General features: G+C 38.0%; 1 protein-coding gene across 8 annotated transcripts in view; it reads right to left on the bottom strand.

Annotated features, from left to right (window-relative positions):
• The window catches only part of DGCR2 (DiGeorge syndrome critical region gene 2), a 97,922-nt gene that overhangs the window by 19,150 nt on the left and 64,302 nt on the right, over positions 1 to 14,470 (bottom strand). For 6 of the 8 annotated variants that reach the window (XM_039505596.1, XM_039505597.1, XM_039505595.1 and 3 more), the window contains 4 exons: positions 10,256 to 10,381; positions 6,556 to 6,775; positions 5,378 to 5,454; positions 438 to 614 (listed from right to left, as the gene is read on the bottom strand). In XM_039505596.1, coding sequence (XP_039361530.1) covers positions 438 to 614; positions 5,378 to 5,454; positions 6,556 to 6,775; positions 10,256 to 10,381 — 600 coding nt within the window. The remainder of the gene's footprint in view (positions 1 to 437; positions 615 to 5,377; positions 5,455 to 6,555; positions 6,776 to 10,255; positions 10,382 to 14,470) is intronic. The other 2 variants (XM_039505590.1, XM_039505592.1) reach the window with 1 other exon arrangement.

The raw sequence follows: 14,470 nt of genomic DNA, 5'->3' as shown, positions 1-14,470 counted from the left end.
TAATCTTATCCTGTTTCCTTTATAACAAAGTCAGATTTCAACCACAGCTCAAGATGATTTAACTTTTCTCCCAAAAAGGGCCACTAATACCATCCACCTTCAATACCATCTGAAAAGATTGTGAAGCAGGGGCATCCCTCTAAAGAGACAACTTTACACAGCTTAAGAGAGGGAATAAGGGTTACTGTTAGAATGAAAGCCTTACTTTTTTACATTCAAATGCTTTAATCGTTTTTTTCTGTAACTGGCAACGAATGGTGTTAATTCTTCACTTAAACAGGTAACTAATTCAGAGAACTTTTGCAGCTGTTTGAAATTCATTGGTGCAGGACAAGAGGCACGAAGGACAAAACAGACTTCTACTCAGAGCTCTGCGTGTTTATAAGTCATCTGCACAAACATTTTTATTCGATTATCTGCATTGTATTACAACTTACTCCTTTTGCAGAGGAACGAAGATTTCTCATAGCAGTTTTCAGCGTACCAGCTGTGTAAACCATGGTGCCGAAGGGTGGGTAAATGGAAACACTGAAGTTGGGCACAAAGAACGTTTTCATTTTCAGACATAGCCGTACCAAAGATAGGATCCGGGGGCAAGAATACTTCTGAGGAACCTAGGGTGAGAATTTATTATTGGTATGAGCAGCCTGCAGGTTTATGAAAGCTTTAGAAGAGCTCGCTAGAGTATCATTTACTCCATGCACAGCCAACTTCTAGTACAAGGCTACTATGCTTTAATTTTAGCAATGCTCCTTCAGGTGGAAGGGAGTTGGGAGGAACAGGAAGACAAACTGCTGTCCCCCTAGATAAAAGGTGTTTGTTAAGAGGAAAGGCGGCTATAGCTACACTATAAACCATGTTGTTTAAGGTGCCAAAATGTCATTTTACATACCTATGTAATCTTGTTCTGAATATGGACAGATCCTGATCCCACTGCAGCTGCTTTGCTCCAGCCCACTCTGCAGTGCTGGTTTGGTTATCTGAGGATTCCATCCTCATGGAGGAATCCCAAGTGAGAGATCTGACAGCTCTTAAGCTGCCCAGAGCGTAGCTAGGGAAATGGCACCATTGTGGTTTCTTGACCATGTCTGGGTTGATCTCTCAGTGCTGTAATGGCCCTCTGGAGTCATTAACCAGCATCTTTATTTCTCCCACCCGCAGCAACTGTGATGGGTTCCAACAGCCAGGCCTGAGGATCAAAACCTTAGCATGAAAAACATAGGGTTACACAAGGTAATCTCATTTTCCCACATTTGTTTATGTCTTCGGGCATGAGGGGCAGCTGTGGATTAGTGGATTGAGCACAACGCATGGAGTCAACATTCCTGGACTCTATTTCTCAATGCCACTGACTGCAAGAGACATCATGCACATAATTCAAGGTCTTTGTGCCACAGCTACCCTACCTGTAAAATGGGGATTATACTTACCCATCTATTATAATTCCTTTCAAAAACTATGAAAAAATTGCTGTGAGTGAAAACAGTTTAAATATACTAATTAGGGCTGTCAATTAATTGCAGTTAACTCATGCGATTAACTCAAAATAATTAAATGCAATTAATCACAGTTTTAATTGCACTGTTAAACAACGGAATACCGACTAAAATTTATTAAATATATTTGGGATATTTTTCTACATTTTCATATATATTGTATTCTGTGTTGTAATTGAAATCAAAATGTATATTATTTTTTATTACAATTACTTGCACTGTAAAAATGACAGAAATAGCATTTTTCAATTCACATCATACAAGTACTATAGTGCAATCTCCTGTCATGAACGTGCAACTTTAAAAAGGTAGAATTTTTTGTTACATAACTGCACTCAAAAACAATGTAAAACTTCAGTGCCTACAAGTCCACTCAGCCCTACTTTTTGTTCAGCATAACCTTCCTAAACTGTTTAACCAACACACAGGTAAAAAAATCAACAAACAAATGGCAGCAAACAACATGACGGCAAGGAAAAAAAATAAACTGGTAAAAAAAGAGTAAGTTACACAGTAACTACAATTGGGTAAACAAATTCTGTGTTAGTACCCATCATAATTTGGGCTACTGACACTGCATGCTAATTAAGACAAATGTTGTTCAAAACAATCTTGCTCAGTGTCTGAATACCAATATTAATAGGGTCAAAAATTTCAAACTTAAGTGCCTAAAGTTAAGGTGTCTAAATTAATATTTAGACATCCAAGCGTAAGTGGCCTGATATTCAAAGTTATTGGGCACTTGGGCCCTTCCATTGACTTCCAGGGTCAGCAGCTGTGAAACAAAATTAGACCAGTGCATATGGATTTAGGAGGCCAACATTAGGTAACCAGGCTTGAGAATGTTGGTCTTAATGCCCAGACTCCCACACATCATATGGTTAAATGACAAAATGATCCTCTGACAGCCTGCTGAAGTAGTGTTTGACCTGATGGGAGAGATTTCTTTTATGAAACTAGGATGTCTATTGCTATCTCCTAAGAAGAGAGTCCATCCACCAAAACTATACAGAATTATCATGGAGCAATATTTTCAAAAGTAGCTAAATGATGACTTTTGAAAATGGGATTTAGTTTCAAAAGTACCTTTCTCCCATAGTCTACTTTTAATAAACTTTCTTAAAGCAAGTGGCAAAGACATCAAGAAAACATGAATTGATGCCACCATCTGACAAATGAGCAGTCAGAATTGTAACATTAACTATTAAATGGTATACATTAAGAAAAAAATTAAGTTATAACTGCTCTAAATAGTTTCACCAGCAGATGGTAGTGCAGTCAGCTTCCCAGTAAAGAGCAATGACATTTCCCTTCATGAGAAATAGAGATCTGTATTTTCCCTAGGTTTTATAGGTTAACTGATACTTTTTGTCCATCAAGATCCATGAATTTAATATAAAGAGTTTGCAATTTTTCCCCCTCAAGAAATACTGAAGTGATGCTCTATTCTTCTAAAACAACTGTGAAAGTGGCACTTGCTGGCTTAACAGAGAAGTGCTCTATGAATATTCGGAGTCAGATCTGCTCACTTTCGTGGCAAAAATAGGTTTAAGTACTTCGATTCCTGATGGCACTGTAAACCCAATGTTACTGTGGAACAGCTGAGCTGTATGTTACCGAGGCAGGCCAATTGCCTGGTTTTAAGCTGGACTGTCATGAATTTGTATGGGTTGTCCCCTGCCCAGTTCTATCAGAAAACTGGATGTGGTTTTGTCTGGTATCATGCACAGAGGATGCCATTTTGCAGAACACGCCACCTCACCTTCAAAGGTGTGATGTCAAATGCATGATGTGTATGAGGTCACACCAGAGGAGGTCAGGTGGCACATTTGGTAAAATGGCATCCTCAGTGCAGCATGACCTTGCGTGCACTGTGCAAGGTTATGCTGGCAGGGGCAGGGACAACTGAGGGGATGTTCTGTATACTGTGGATGCGTCGGTGGCTACCCCATTGCTACTAATTCTTTCACATCAACTGAACTGTTAACCAAGTTCTGATTGGTCAAATTCTGCTCTACGTTATGTTTATGTACAATCGGTTCGCACACAATGGAGTTAGACGGGTATGAGTGCAGAATTTACCCTGCACATCCTCTATTGCCAAAAGTGATGCCTGAGAAGGAAATAAGGCAGATTGACTTTTAGATTTTAAGGTGACTTTGCAGCACTGCCTATCAGAAAGCTTGTTTTTCCACATGTCAAGGCACCAGTCCAGCAGAGCATTTAAGCACGTGCTTAATTCTACACAAACAAGTAGACTCATTGACTTTAATGGAACGACTCATGCTGAAATGCTTTGCTGTACTGGACATATTTGATCTGAACATTACTGCAGCAAACATCCAGGGTGGTTTTAAAAAACAGAACCAAAAGGCCTACATTCACTTTTCAGAGTACAGCTGCTTTTGAAAGTCAATCAGCGTGGCAGTCCTGCACTGGCAGAGCATTGGTTCAGTTGGATAAACTAAGGGAGGAAAAACTATAATTTAGACAACACTGTACATCAGCATTTCAGAATAGTTTTCTTTTACATTTTTTAAGTTTTAAGGAGGTTTACAGCTATTAGAGCTGTAAACTGACAGCCTTGCAGACTGAAGCTTTCTGTTTGGGTATAAATAGTGTAACATAGGTGCAAGCTTCCTTGTACCCATGAGTCAATGTGCTTGATCTTTGTTCTGGAGAAGGTATAAATGCAAATATTTCAATCTCCATTTCAAATAATTTGAAAATTAAACTAGAACAAGAAACAGGTGATAGTGTCGCTGAGTTTTTAAGAGTTATTTCAATGAACTCTGTATCAGAGGAACCAAATGATACCTGCCATATGGAAAATTCTGGCCCATACAAACTAGACCCACTTCAAAACACCGTGAAACAATTTTATCACTCATTCTGGTATAGACACCTTCTATTTCAATACCTACCTATTTATGATACCTGTTAATTTTTATGGAGATGTGGGAAATTAAACTGTAGATTACTTTTATGTAACATTCACTTTGGTGACACTGCAGATTTAAAACTGAGATTGCTCAAAGCTTAATCTTGGAATTTCCTGGGCTAATAAACTATTCAGTTGTTTACTTCTTTTTGTTACCACTGAGCCTGCTGCAAACAGCTTCTGATTAACATCTGAGCACTAAAAGAGGTAGAAATACTTTCACAGGTGTCTGGAGAATTGAGTGGCTCTTCCAAAAATGTGGTCAGATTACAAAATGAAAGAAAGCAATACCCATGCATTTCAGTGTTCTTTATTGTTTTTACACTGAAACCACAAGCTTACCTCACCACACCTAAACCTACTTATTCTACAAAGTGGTTTCCCACAGACTACAAATTTTTTTTATGGAGAGTCTGTAAATAAGATTAACCCCAGTATATGGAACTACAAAATTCAGCCAAATTTAGTTCTCATCTTTCTCAAAGGAAACCCCCACACATGATAGAAATCTTCCATTCTATTATATTTTGCAGTCATTTAGTACCAGGAAATTTCTAAAGCCTACACTAAAGGGTAGTTACCACAGGCATTCTAATTTATGTTGTGAAGCTGTTCTCACTTCGAATTACAGCAACTTCTCTCCCCTTGAAAGAAACCATCTTTATAGATTACATTCATGCTTGAGGATAGTTTTGAGCAGGGCAGCTGGGGGGGGGGGGGGAAGCCAGTACAAATTACCGGGTCCCGGCGGTGCAGAAGGGGGCCCGGGGCCCAGCGTCCTCGGCCTTGTTAAGCCGGTCCGCCCTTGCTGGGGGGCCCCAAAAAAATTTTCACCAGGGCCTGAACCCACTCTCGACAGCCCTGGTTTTGAGCTTATGTTTAACTAGCTTTATTTTTAAGCAAGCTGCATGGAAGTTAGCATCTAGTTTCAGAAACTTACCTTTATAAGCCACCTCCCAGTGACCTTCTAGAGAACGATTTCGGTTGGTTATGACATACTGATATCCAACCCAGAACCTAGATAGTTAAAAAATAGGCATTTTTAAATGATTCCCAAAAGCAAGAGGGGAAAAAAATACTACCATAAAAATAACAAGTAATACAGAACTTTACTACTAAATTTCCTCGTTTTCCACTTTTAAATTGACCTAAAAATATTTTAATGCTTTGCATTGCTATATTCCAAGTCCATATTTTGGGAATATATTCACCAACAGTATCTTCTTTTTAAAAAGGGACTGATAATATTACATAGATATCAGTATTTATTTTATTGATATGATATGTTGTGATTTTTAAAACTATACACAAAGATCAAGCTCATAATTTTGTTACTGTGATAGCACTGAAACATCTTGAAGCCACAATTACACGGAAGTACTGCAAATACAACTTACTGCAGCGCAAGTTAATGTCTGTCAAATGCATTTCCTGTCTGATGCTGAAGTAGAACCAGAAGTAGCAACAGTAACAAAAGAGTAATAGTAGTACTGGTGACAGGACAACACAGCAAAGAACTGATGAAAGACCATGGATAAAAATAATGGTAATTCTATTTTTTAAGTAATTATATTTTGGGGGGAGTAGTCCTCTCTCAAACAGAACATCTGAGAACATCCTCGCCTCAAACTAAACTAGAGAAGATGTTCAGAGACTTTTCTCAGAATGGCCCTTTCATTCCTATCTCACGCTAGCAACGTTGTCAGTGTTACTGGTCTTTTATTGCCAATAAGCTTGAACGTTCAGTTTAAATGTTTAGAGAAAACTAGAACTCTCCCAGTACTCCACTGAAAACCTCAGCATAATGCACACCGCACTAAAATAATTCATTCAGCGATGCAAACTTCATATGATTGCTTGCAGTCAAATTAAATAACTTTTTTCAGTCTGAATGTCTTTGCATTTTATTCATTAATGCTGGTTAAAATAGAAAACTGATGACAATTGGCTGTTAGCATTCTGACTGCTAAGCTACTGAGTTACTTAATTTAAATCAATTTTTATTAAATTCTAAGCAAAGTGAACTATTCAGTTTGCACAACATTAGCAGTTATTTGTTAATTCATGTAAAAATCACTTTAATCCAATAAGAAATGGTTATTTTTCCTTCTGACTCACCTACGTTGGTCCTTCCTTCCAAAGGCTCTCTCTTCGAGGTCCCACTCCTGTGCCAGGATGAACCTGAGCTCCTGATCTGTGGTAAAAGTGGCCAGTGATCCATTCACCCTCTGACATGTCTGCACAGCATCCCAGTAGTTCTCTCCATTTAAATACACCCTGTAACAACTGGCTGTGCCCTCATAGTGATGCCATCCTGTTGGGCACTTTCCTAGGAAACATGGAGAATAGAAGGGAAAACCATCCCCCAAAATTAGGATCTTAACTTGAGACAACATATACCTAATAGTTAAATAAGCCAGTATATATTATAAATATTTACAGAACACTACACACACACACCACAACTATGAGATGACATGCATTGAAGAGTATGGTGACGTTTCCTGATGAAAAAGTTTCTTGACAAAACTTGTCTTTCTGGGATTTCATTTAAACATGATTTACTTTTCACCACTTTTCACTTGAACTGTGGTAGCCCTCAAAGGCCCTGATCAGGTTAGAGGCTCTACCATGCAAGACACCAAACATAAAAAAAGACCTGATCACACTCCCCATCACTGCCCTGAAGATCTTAGTCTAATTTGAAACAAGCAGCAAAAAGTGTAATAAATAGTAGGAAGAAAAAAGTGAGGAGCAGGAGGAAAACAATGATATGATCATGTAGTTACACAAGTCAGCAACATGTACAACTTGATTCTTCCAAAAGTTTTTCCTTCTTTTATTATAAAAATGTTAAGCAAATAGTATCCATGTTCCTCTATTGTCACTAAACACAGCCACTAGTAACCAGTTACATTTCTTGTAGACTTCACAGCAGAAGTGGGTCTTTAAGAAGGATGTGTAGAAGGTCTTATGGATTATTTCAGGGAGGGCAATTTATAAGTAAGGTGAAGTGCAGAAGAAAGCATGGAAATGTTTGTGGAAGAAATGGACATTCAGGGCTGGCACTAGTGGAGTGGATGAGCATCCAGTGGCGGGACTTAGAGAGAGAGCACAATCAGAGTTAGCAGGAAGAAAGATTATTTTAGCTATTGCATTTGGTATGGACTGGAAGCAAGGCAACATTAATTCTGCAACACTTGCCATGGCACAGTAACCTCACCAGTTATTTAACTCTTGCTGGAGCATTTATCTCATCTCTGTTCATAACAGCCAAAAGGACCCCAAAAAAAAACTCTTTGGAATTACAGTGATCTCTATCAAAGTAGTGAAATACTAGAACTATTTACCATACCCAAGTTCTTTCTAAAGTTGTTAAAATTCAATAAAGTGAAATATTCATTTTTCACATGCTAGAGAATTATCAAGGTTTTTACAGCTCTAAAGTCCTTTTGTGATCTTCCAACCCATGTCTTTAGAATTTCTTAATGTCTTAAACAAATAAAAATCTGACTAATCTGTAATCGTTCAAATGCTTTGAATGAAAAAATAAATACAAGTTGCATGCAATACCATATTATTGACCCAAGTACGAAAATGAAGTAACCAGGATTTGAAGAGTCACATTTATGCGGAGTTCATTGAGACAGACACATAGGTAGTATAGCGTAACTGAATCCATGACCTGATAAATCATGTTTAAATATTCAAATCTCAGTACCCCTCTTCTGCCTGATTTATTTTTAAGAAGTGCATGATCAACAGCTTGCTTTCAAGGAGAGAGGAAAAGTTTTATCCAGTGGGTTAACACAGTTACCACTTACTTCTTGAACTACAGCGTTCAAGCCTTTCTATAAAATAGGGTTTCCTTGATGATTATTTGCTGTTACATTTCAAAGACAAAGTGCTACCACAGTGGTTTGTGTGGTGTAAGAACAGATAGAATGGTCTGCCAACACACTGGATTACATGGCATATTAAGTTATAGCCACCAGAACTACTTCCATACCAATTTGTTATAAAAGAATTAAGTAATTTCAAAAATCAACAATTTACCCAAACTAGTTAAGTCCATAACAAATTTTATAAAATATATTTTAAAAACCTGTTTGATTTTCTTTAATTTTAGTGAAATGTTTATTTTAATTTTGGCTTGTGTTAGCTGTCTGCCTCTGTGACACAGCTTCTGTTTATAACAATACTATAAAAAATAAAGACCGATCAGAACAATGAAAGAATGGTTGAAAAATTTCACTACTGCTTTCAACATCTGTCCCCTTACCACTTATCAATGAAATTCCTATTCTACAGAACATGCATTCTGTGTAAAGTCACCACCACACACGTTACGGACTAGTTCTCCTGCTGGAATCTAGATCTTCAACTCTACTTAACTACTATCCAGAAACTGCATTAACCCCCCCAAAACGCAGCATTTAAGAAGTTTAACACTAGTCATTTCAGCATAAGGTAGGAGAGTTCTCTACTCTAATCAAAAGGGATTTTATTTTAAATAGCATATTAAACGGTGAAGCAACATTTTTCTGCATCTTGCTTCCAATAAAAGAAATTCTTAAGACTTACTTATTTGAATTTTCCGATCCTATGTATCTGCTTTTAGTTTAGTCTCTGTCACAATAAGAATGCTAGGGATTAAAGACGTAGGCTAAAACAGCCATGCAAAAAGTTTTGGTAAATGGGAATATTGTATAAGACTGGGTCATTTTCTGACTGGCAAGTACCTCAGTCTAGTTATCATCATCATCAAGGTTAAGTAAAGAGCACCTCTGCCAAGGTTGGCATATAGTCACGACATCTGAGCAAAGACAGGTTAAAGTGATCATTAACAAATTGTTTTTTTCTCCTTTAGAGGGATGAGAGGTGGAAAATTTCCAAAGTGCTTTATTTCTCAAGAACATTTTTTCTTAAAGGCTAACACTCATACTATCAGACAAACTACTATTATAGTTCAGAGTTTTCTTAAAAATTAAATTACTTCGCTAGGAACTCACTGTTGAAAATTTAAAGTATCAAACGTGAATAACTTAGGTCTAATTTTTATCCCACCATTTTTCTAGAGCAATACTCAAATAAGTACTGTTTTAGTCCCCACTTATAAATGTGAGCAGCTGACCTTACCCTTAACGAAGCAATTGAACTACTTGTGTGCTTTACTTAAAGCACGTGCATAAGTATTTGAAACACTGGGGCACTGGTGTAAAAAGAATGCTTCTGTGCTGAAACTAGTGTCTCAAGACAAAAAAAAGACCAGATTTTCACACCCGCTGAAGACCCATACTTCCAACTGAAGACAAAGCAGCCCAGAAAAATTAAAGCCCATAATTTATAACAGAAAACTGCAACTTTTTTCACAAAACCACTATTATGAAGTACTATTCTATATTAATATATTAGCAACAATAAAACACAAGTACAAAAGATGTATTTTAGGGTTCCATTCTCAATCTACCATGTCATTACGAATTGTTTCTTAAAGCAATTCTAATTACCATGTTATATATACACACCAGTGTTACAAACAACCTTATCAAAAGGGTAGTATAGAAATATTTAGCTCTCTGGCATGTATGCTCTTCAGGGCACTTTAGTTCAAGAAAAGCATGCAATTTAATGACAACTTTAAAAAAAAGTTAAGAGTCCTTTGACATTTTACTGTCTACTAGCTCTGAAACCACTCTTAATATTTAAAAAAAATCCTGCATCCTGAAGTATTAAGTCTTTGCCTTGAGAGGAAATGGCCTAATTTTGTGAACTGACTTCTAGGAATTTGAACCAGGTTCCCCAGTCTGCAACTTACTGCTAAACCGGACAGGCTGTGCCACATTGACAGTGTGAAAGCGGGTTGTGTCTCCTCCTCTTCCTCGATTGTGCCTGGAGTCCACGTTTTCTTTCCCATGATAAGATCGTTGGTCCCCTGTCAAGCCTAAAGAGAAAAGAAACACACATGCAAGGCAGTTTTTCATTTAGCCAAAGGTAAACTCTTTCATGAATGTCTCTCCGGGTTTGAATTCAAGACAGACAAAATAAACAATAAAAAATAACAGTAATTGTATATTTCATTTGTACTGTAGTTGCCTGTAAGACGACACACACAAACTATATAGACGATGCCAATGTGAAACACCTACCATGGAAAAGAGCCAAACTGTTACATGAGTCTTGCTGATAAAGCTAAATATTTGTGACAGGGTTCAATAAATGCAGCACAGAGCTTGACATGCAGCAGTTTTAGCTGTTCCAGCAGATGTGTCATTCCCAGATTTTATCTATTCTTCTTTGCATAGAACAGTCCACGCTCCTGTTGCTCAGTTTGTCAGTTACATGAGTGTGGTTATTCCAGAGCTTTCTCTGTTCCATAGTTTTGAAAAAGCTTTTGAAAAGTGTATTTGACAAAATTAAGATGGTTGTCAAGGAAATCTCCAGACAACAGGCTAACACTTTTCCACTTATCAAGGGACTTACTGGCCGCAGCTTTCAGCAGCTCCCATTGGCCTGCAGCAGTGAACCGCGGCCAGTGGGAGCCGCGATCAGCTGGACCAGCCGTCAGGGCAGGTAAACAAACCAGCCCGGCCCACCAGAAGCTTTCCCTACACAAGCGGTGACCCCAATTTGAGAAACACTAGACAATAGCCTGTAGCAGGGGTAGGCAAACTATGGCACGCGTGCCAAAGGCGGCACGCAAGCTGATTTTCAGTGGCACTCACACTGCCTGGGTCCTGGCCACTGGTCCAGGGGAGCTCTGCATTTTAATTTAATTTTAAATGAAGCTTCTTAAACATTTTAAAAACCTTATTTACTTTACATACAACAGTTTAGTTATATATTATGGACTTACAGAAAGAGACCTTCTAAAAACGTTAAAATGTATTATTGGCACACGAAACCTTAAATTAGAGTGAATAAATTAAGATTCGGCACACCACTTCTGAAAGGTTGCCAACCCCTGGCCTATAGGTATGAATTAAGGCAGTAGCGGCAAAAGCCTACAGGCCTCAAGTCTGTAAGACAATAGCCTTCGCAAATTAACTGAGGCCAAAGGCCTAAAAGTCTCTGCACGAGCAACTAACCAGGAGTGACCCTATATCACAAGATAAAATGGTGTAATAAGCAAGTAAGGCTAAACTGCTGATAGGTAACTCCAATGTCATAGTGATAAGTGCTACAGAACAGCCCTGAAGGAAATTACTAATTATGTTCAGAGCAGGATTTGAACAGTGTGCAATAAAGGAGTTCTCGGACCGCACAATGGAGGAAGAAGCTATTTAATAGCTGCTCATTCAGCAAACACCCTCCCTCCGATGTGCTGAATGAGACCGACTTCCTGCGGAAAAAAATAGTAATCAACTAACCATCTCAATGCATACACAAAAGGCAACCTACATTCTGGCATTTCCTAATTTGAGTGCTAGACTTTGTGACCTAAACATTCTTTTAATGTAGATTTCTGTATGCGATTTCCATAAAAGGTTGCTGGTTTCCATACATGAGCTGCTAATGTGCTCATCTGCGGGGAAGTGCAGTAGCTATTGGGGTTTTTCTGGTTATTGTTGTTTTTAAAGCATACACACGCTCACACTCTCCAGCTGTTTTGTCCAACAAGACAGTTTTAACTGCACAGAACAACCTACTGGATAATAAAGTTTCCAATTGTCATTTATAGTGGAGGTGGGAGGGGAACTAGATCATCTCAAAATTAACTGCCTTTTGGGCCTAAAATTAAACCACCATATTTTTTTTAAAATACTTCCAGTTGTAAGTGGGTTTTTTTTTACCTGTTTTCTACTTTCGTTGTGCAAAAGACATTCAATAAGTTTAGCCCAGACATTATGCAAATAAATTCCTATTGGCTAACATTACTTAACATCATGGGACTACTAATTCAGGTCACATACAGTGCATGTGTATTTTAAGCTTTCATGAGAACCAAGTCAGAAGAATAAATTTCAAAAGGCTTGAGTTCACAGCAATAACACTACTGCTAAATGATTACGTTTATAAAGATTTAATGCTGGCCATATCTTTGGCTGACTGTATCTAGGAGTTTTTCTATGAAGAGGGGTGGGTGGAAAGGAGTGCAGGACCACATAGGTTCTTCCTATAGACTCACAAAAGGTCATGTTATGAAAAGAAATTGAGTGGATGTTGGATGAGACCAACACAGTTTCCTCTCAAAGATGTTGCTCCTAGATTACTGGGTTCAGCACAGACACCTTGTTACCAGTTGGATTGCAGACACAGGAATGGAACCATAAAAGTTCTGTTGGAGAGCATCTTGAAACATTGAGGTCTCCTGACCAAGGGCCCTTGGAAAAAGCCTTATTATAGGGTAATTGGTTCAGGGTGAAGATGAAGTTATACAAAAGGGCTGTGATAGTGTGTCTGATCACAAGAGTTTAAATGTTAACAGTCAGAAGCACACGAACTGCTAACTCTGCACTGCTTACTCCAGTGATAGGTGCTATAGAAAACAGAAAGATGGAGATGATTGTCAACTACAGTTGCTTGAAGCAACTGCTGTTGAGAAGATTTGGAAAATTTAGGACATCCATTCCCTGTCCATGAACAGATTTTATTTTGTTTATTACGTTACATAAGGTATAAGCAGAATGAACTGAAGGCGTGCTGCACAATTCTGGCTGTTGATCTGCCCACTCCCACTATTCTCATTACTGAACAAAAAGTTGATCCACACAGTTGAGCTCTTTTAGTGGCAAAAAAGAAATTGGGGAATCCAAAGAGTAAGAAAAATATCAAAGTTCTCAGCTCCTATTGGTACAGTTACAGAGGGTGAAGGTGGAAAAGCACAACTACTGCTACCTCTGAATATATATTGGCATTCTTAGATTCTTACCATTTACATCGAAGTTTAAACTGCAAGTAGCTAGAAGTAGAAACTAGTATTAACAATTAAGAAATTACTACTTGAAACTCACTAAAGTGGTAAAGGCCTTAATAGATATGACCTTATTTACTAGAAATTTTACAGCAAATACTGTTTCAGCATGAATTATTTTCAAATCTATTACTCCTGATAAGGATCAGAAAAGAATTATTTCATGTGACTCCAAGACTAAAGCAGAAAGGAGTTGCAAGCACGTGCTGCGTAAATCCACCCAATAATTTCTAGTATGCAGACAGAATCAGCAGTCAAAGGGCTTTATCCTACTAGAGCCATGGATCAAGGACAAACAGAGATGCAAAGATTCCACTAATATTTATGGAAGAAAAGTAAGTATTTCTACACACCAGAGCTTAAAACTAAAGTTAGAATTCTTTTCAATTCCATTTTAAAAATAAATCTGTATTTTAGGGAAGGAAGATAGAGGGAAAATGGGCTGTTATGAGACAAAAAGGCTATTCAATTTAACATTGGCTTTTGAAAGACAAATATTACAGCTCACTAACAAAAATATGCATCCCATATACTTATCTTGACTGGTTAATGGGTATTAACCATTTATTGACAAAATGGGTTTGAAGAAAAATAAGATTGGAACTGCTGCTAGCAAAAGGAAATTGTTGCTTGTGGGACAATAGCTAAACTCAGAACATACTGAATTTATTGGTAAAGTCCCCTTTCAGGCACGATTCAACTCCTCTTGGGGTGAATGGGAGTTTTGTTGCTAACATGAATAAAACCAGGCCCTAAAAGAAATAGGCAGGCAATATGATATAGCTCAGGGGTTCTCAAACTGGGGGTCGCAAGATTATTAAAGGGGGGTCGTGAGCTGTCCGCCTCCTCTCTAAACCCTGCTTTGCCTCCAGCATTTATAACCGTGTTAAATATATAAAAACATGTTTTTAATTTATAAGAGGGGGTGGGGGAAGAGTTGCACTTAGAGGCTATGTGAAAGGGGTCACCAGGACAAAAGTTTGAGAACCACTGCTATAGCTTATAATAGACATTCATTGACCTTTGGAAAGGGAAATAATCCCATAGTAACAAGTCATCACAGTGTGCATTCACACCGAGACAACAAGAATCTAATCACCTTTCATTAACCTTTGTTGG

Source organism: Mauremys reevesii, linkage group 18 (genome assembly GCF_016161935.1).
Source record: "Mauremys reevesii isolate NIE-2019 linkage group 18, ASM1616193v1, whole genome shotgun sequence".
Classification (NCBI taxonomy): Eukaryota; Metazoa; Chordata; order Testudines; family Geoemydidae; genus Mauremys; species Mauremys reevesii.
This window is presented reverse-complemented; position numbering and strand designations above follow the sequence as displayed.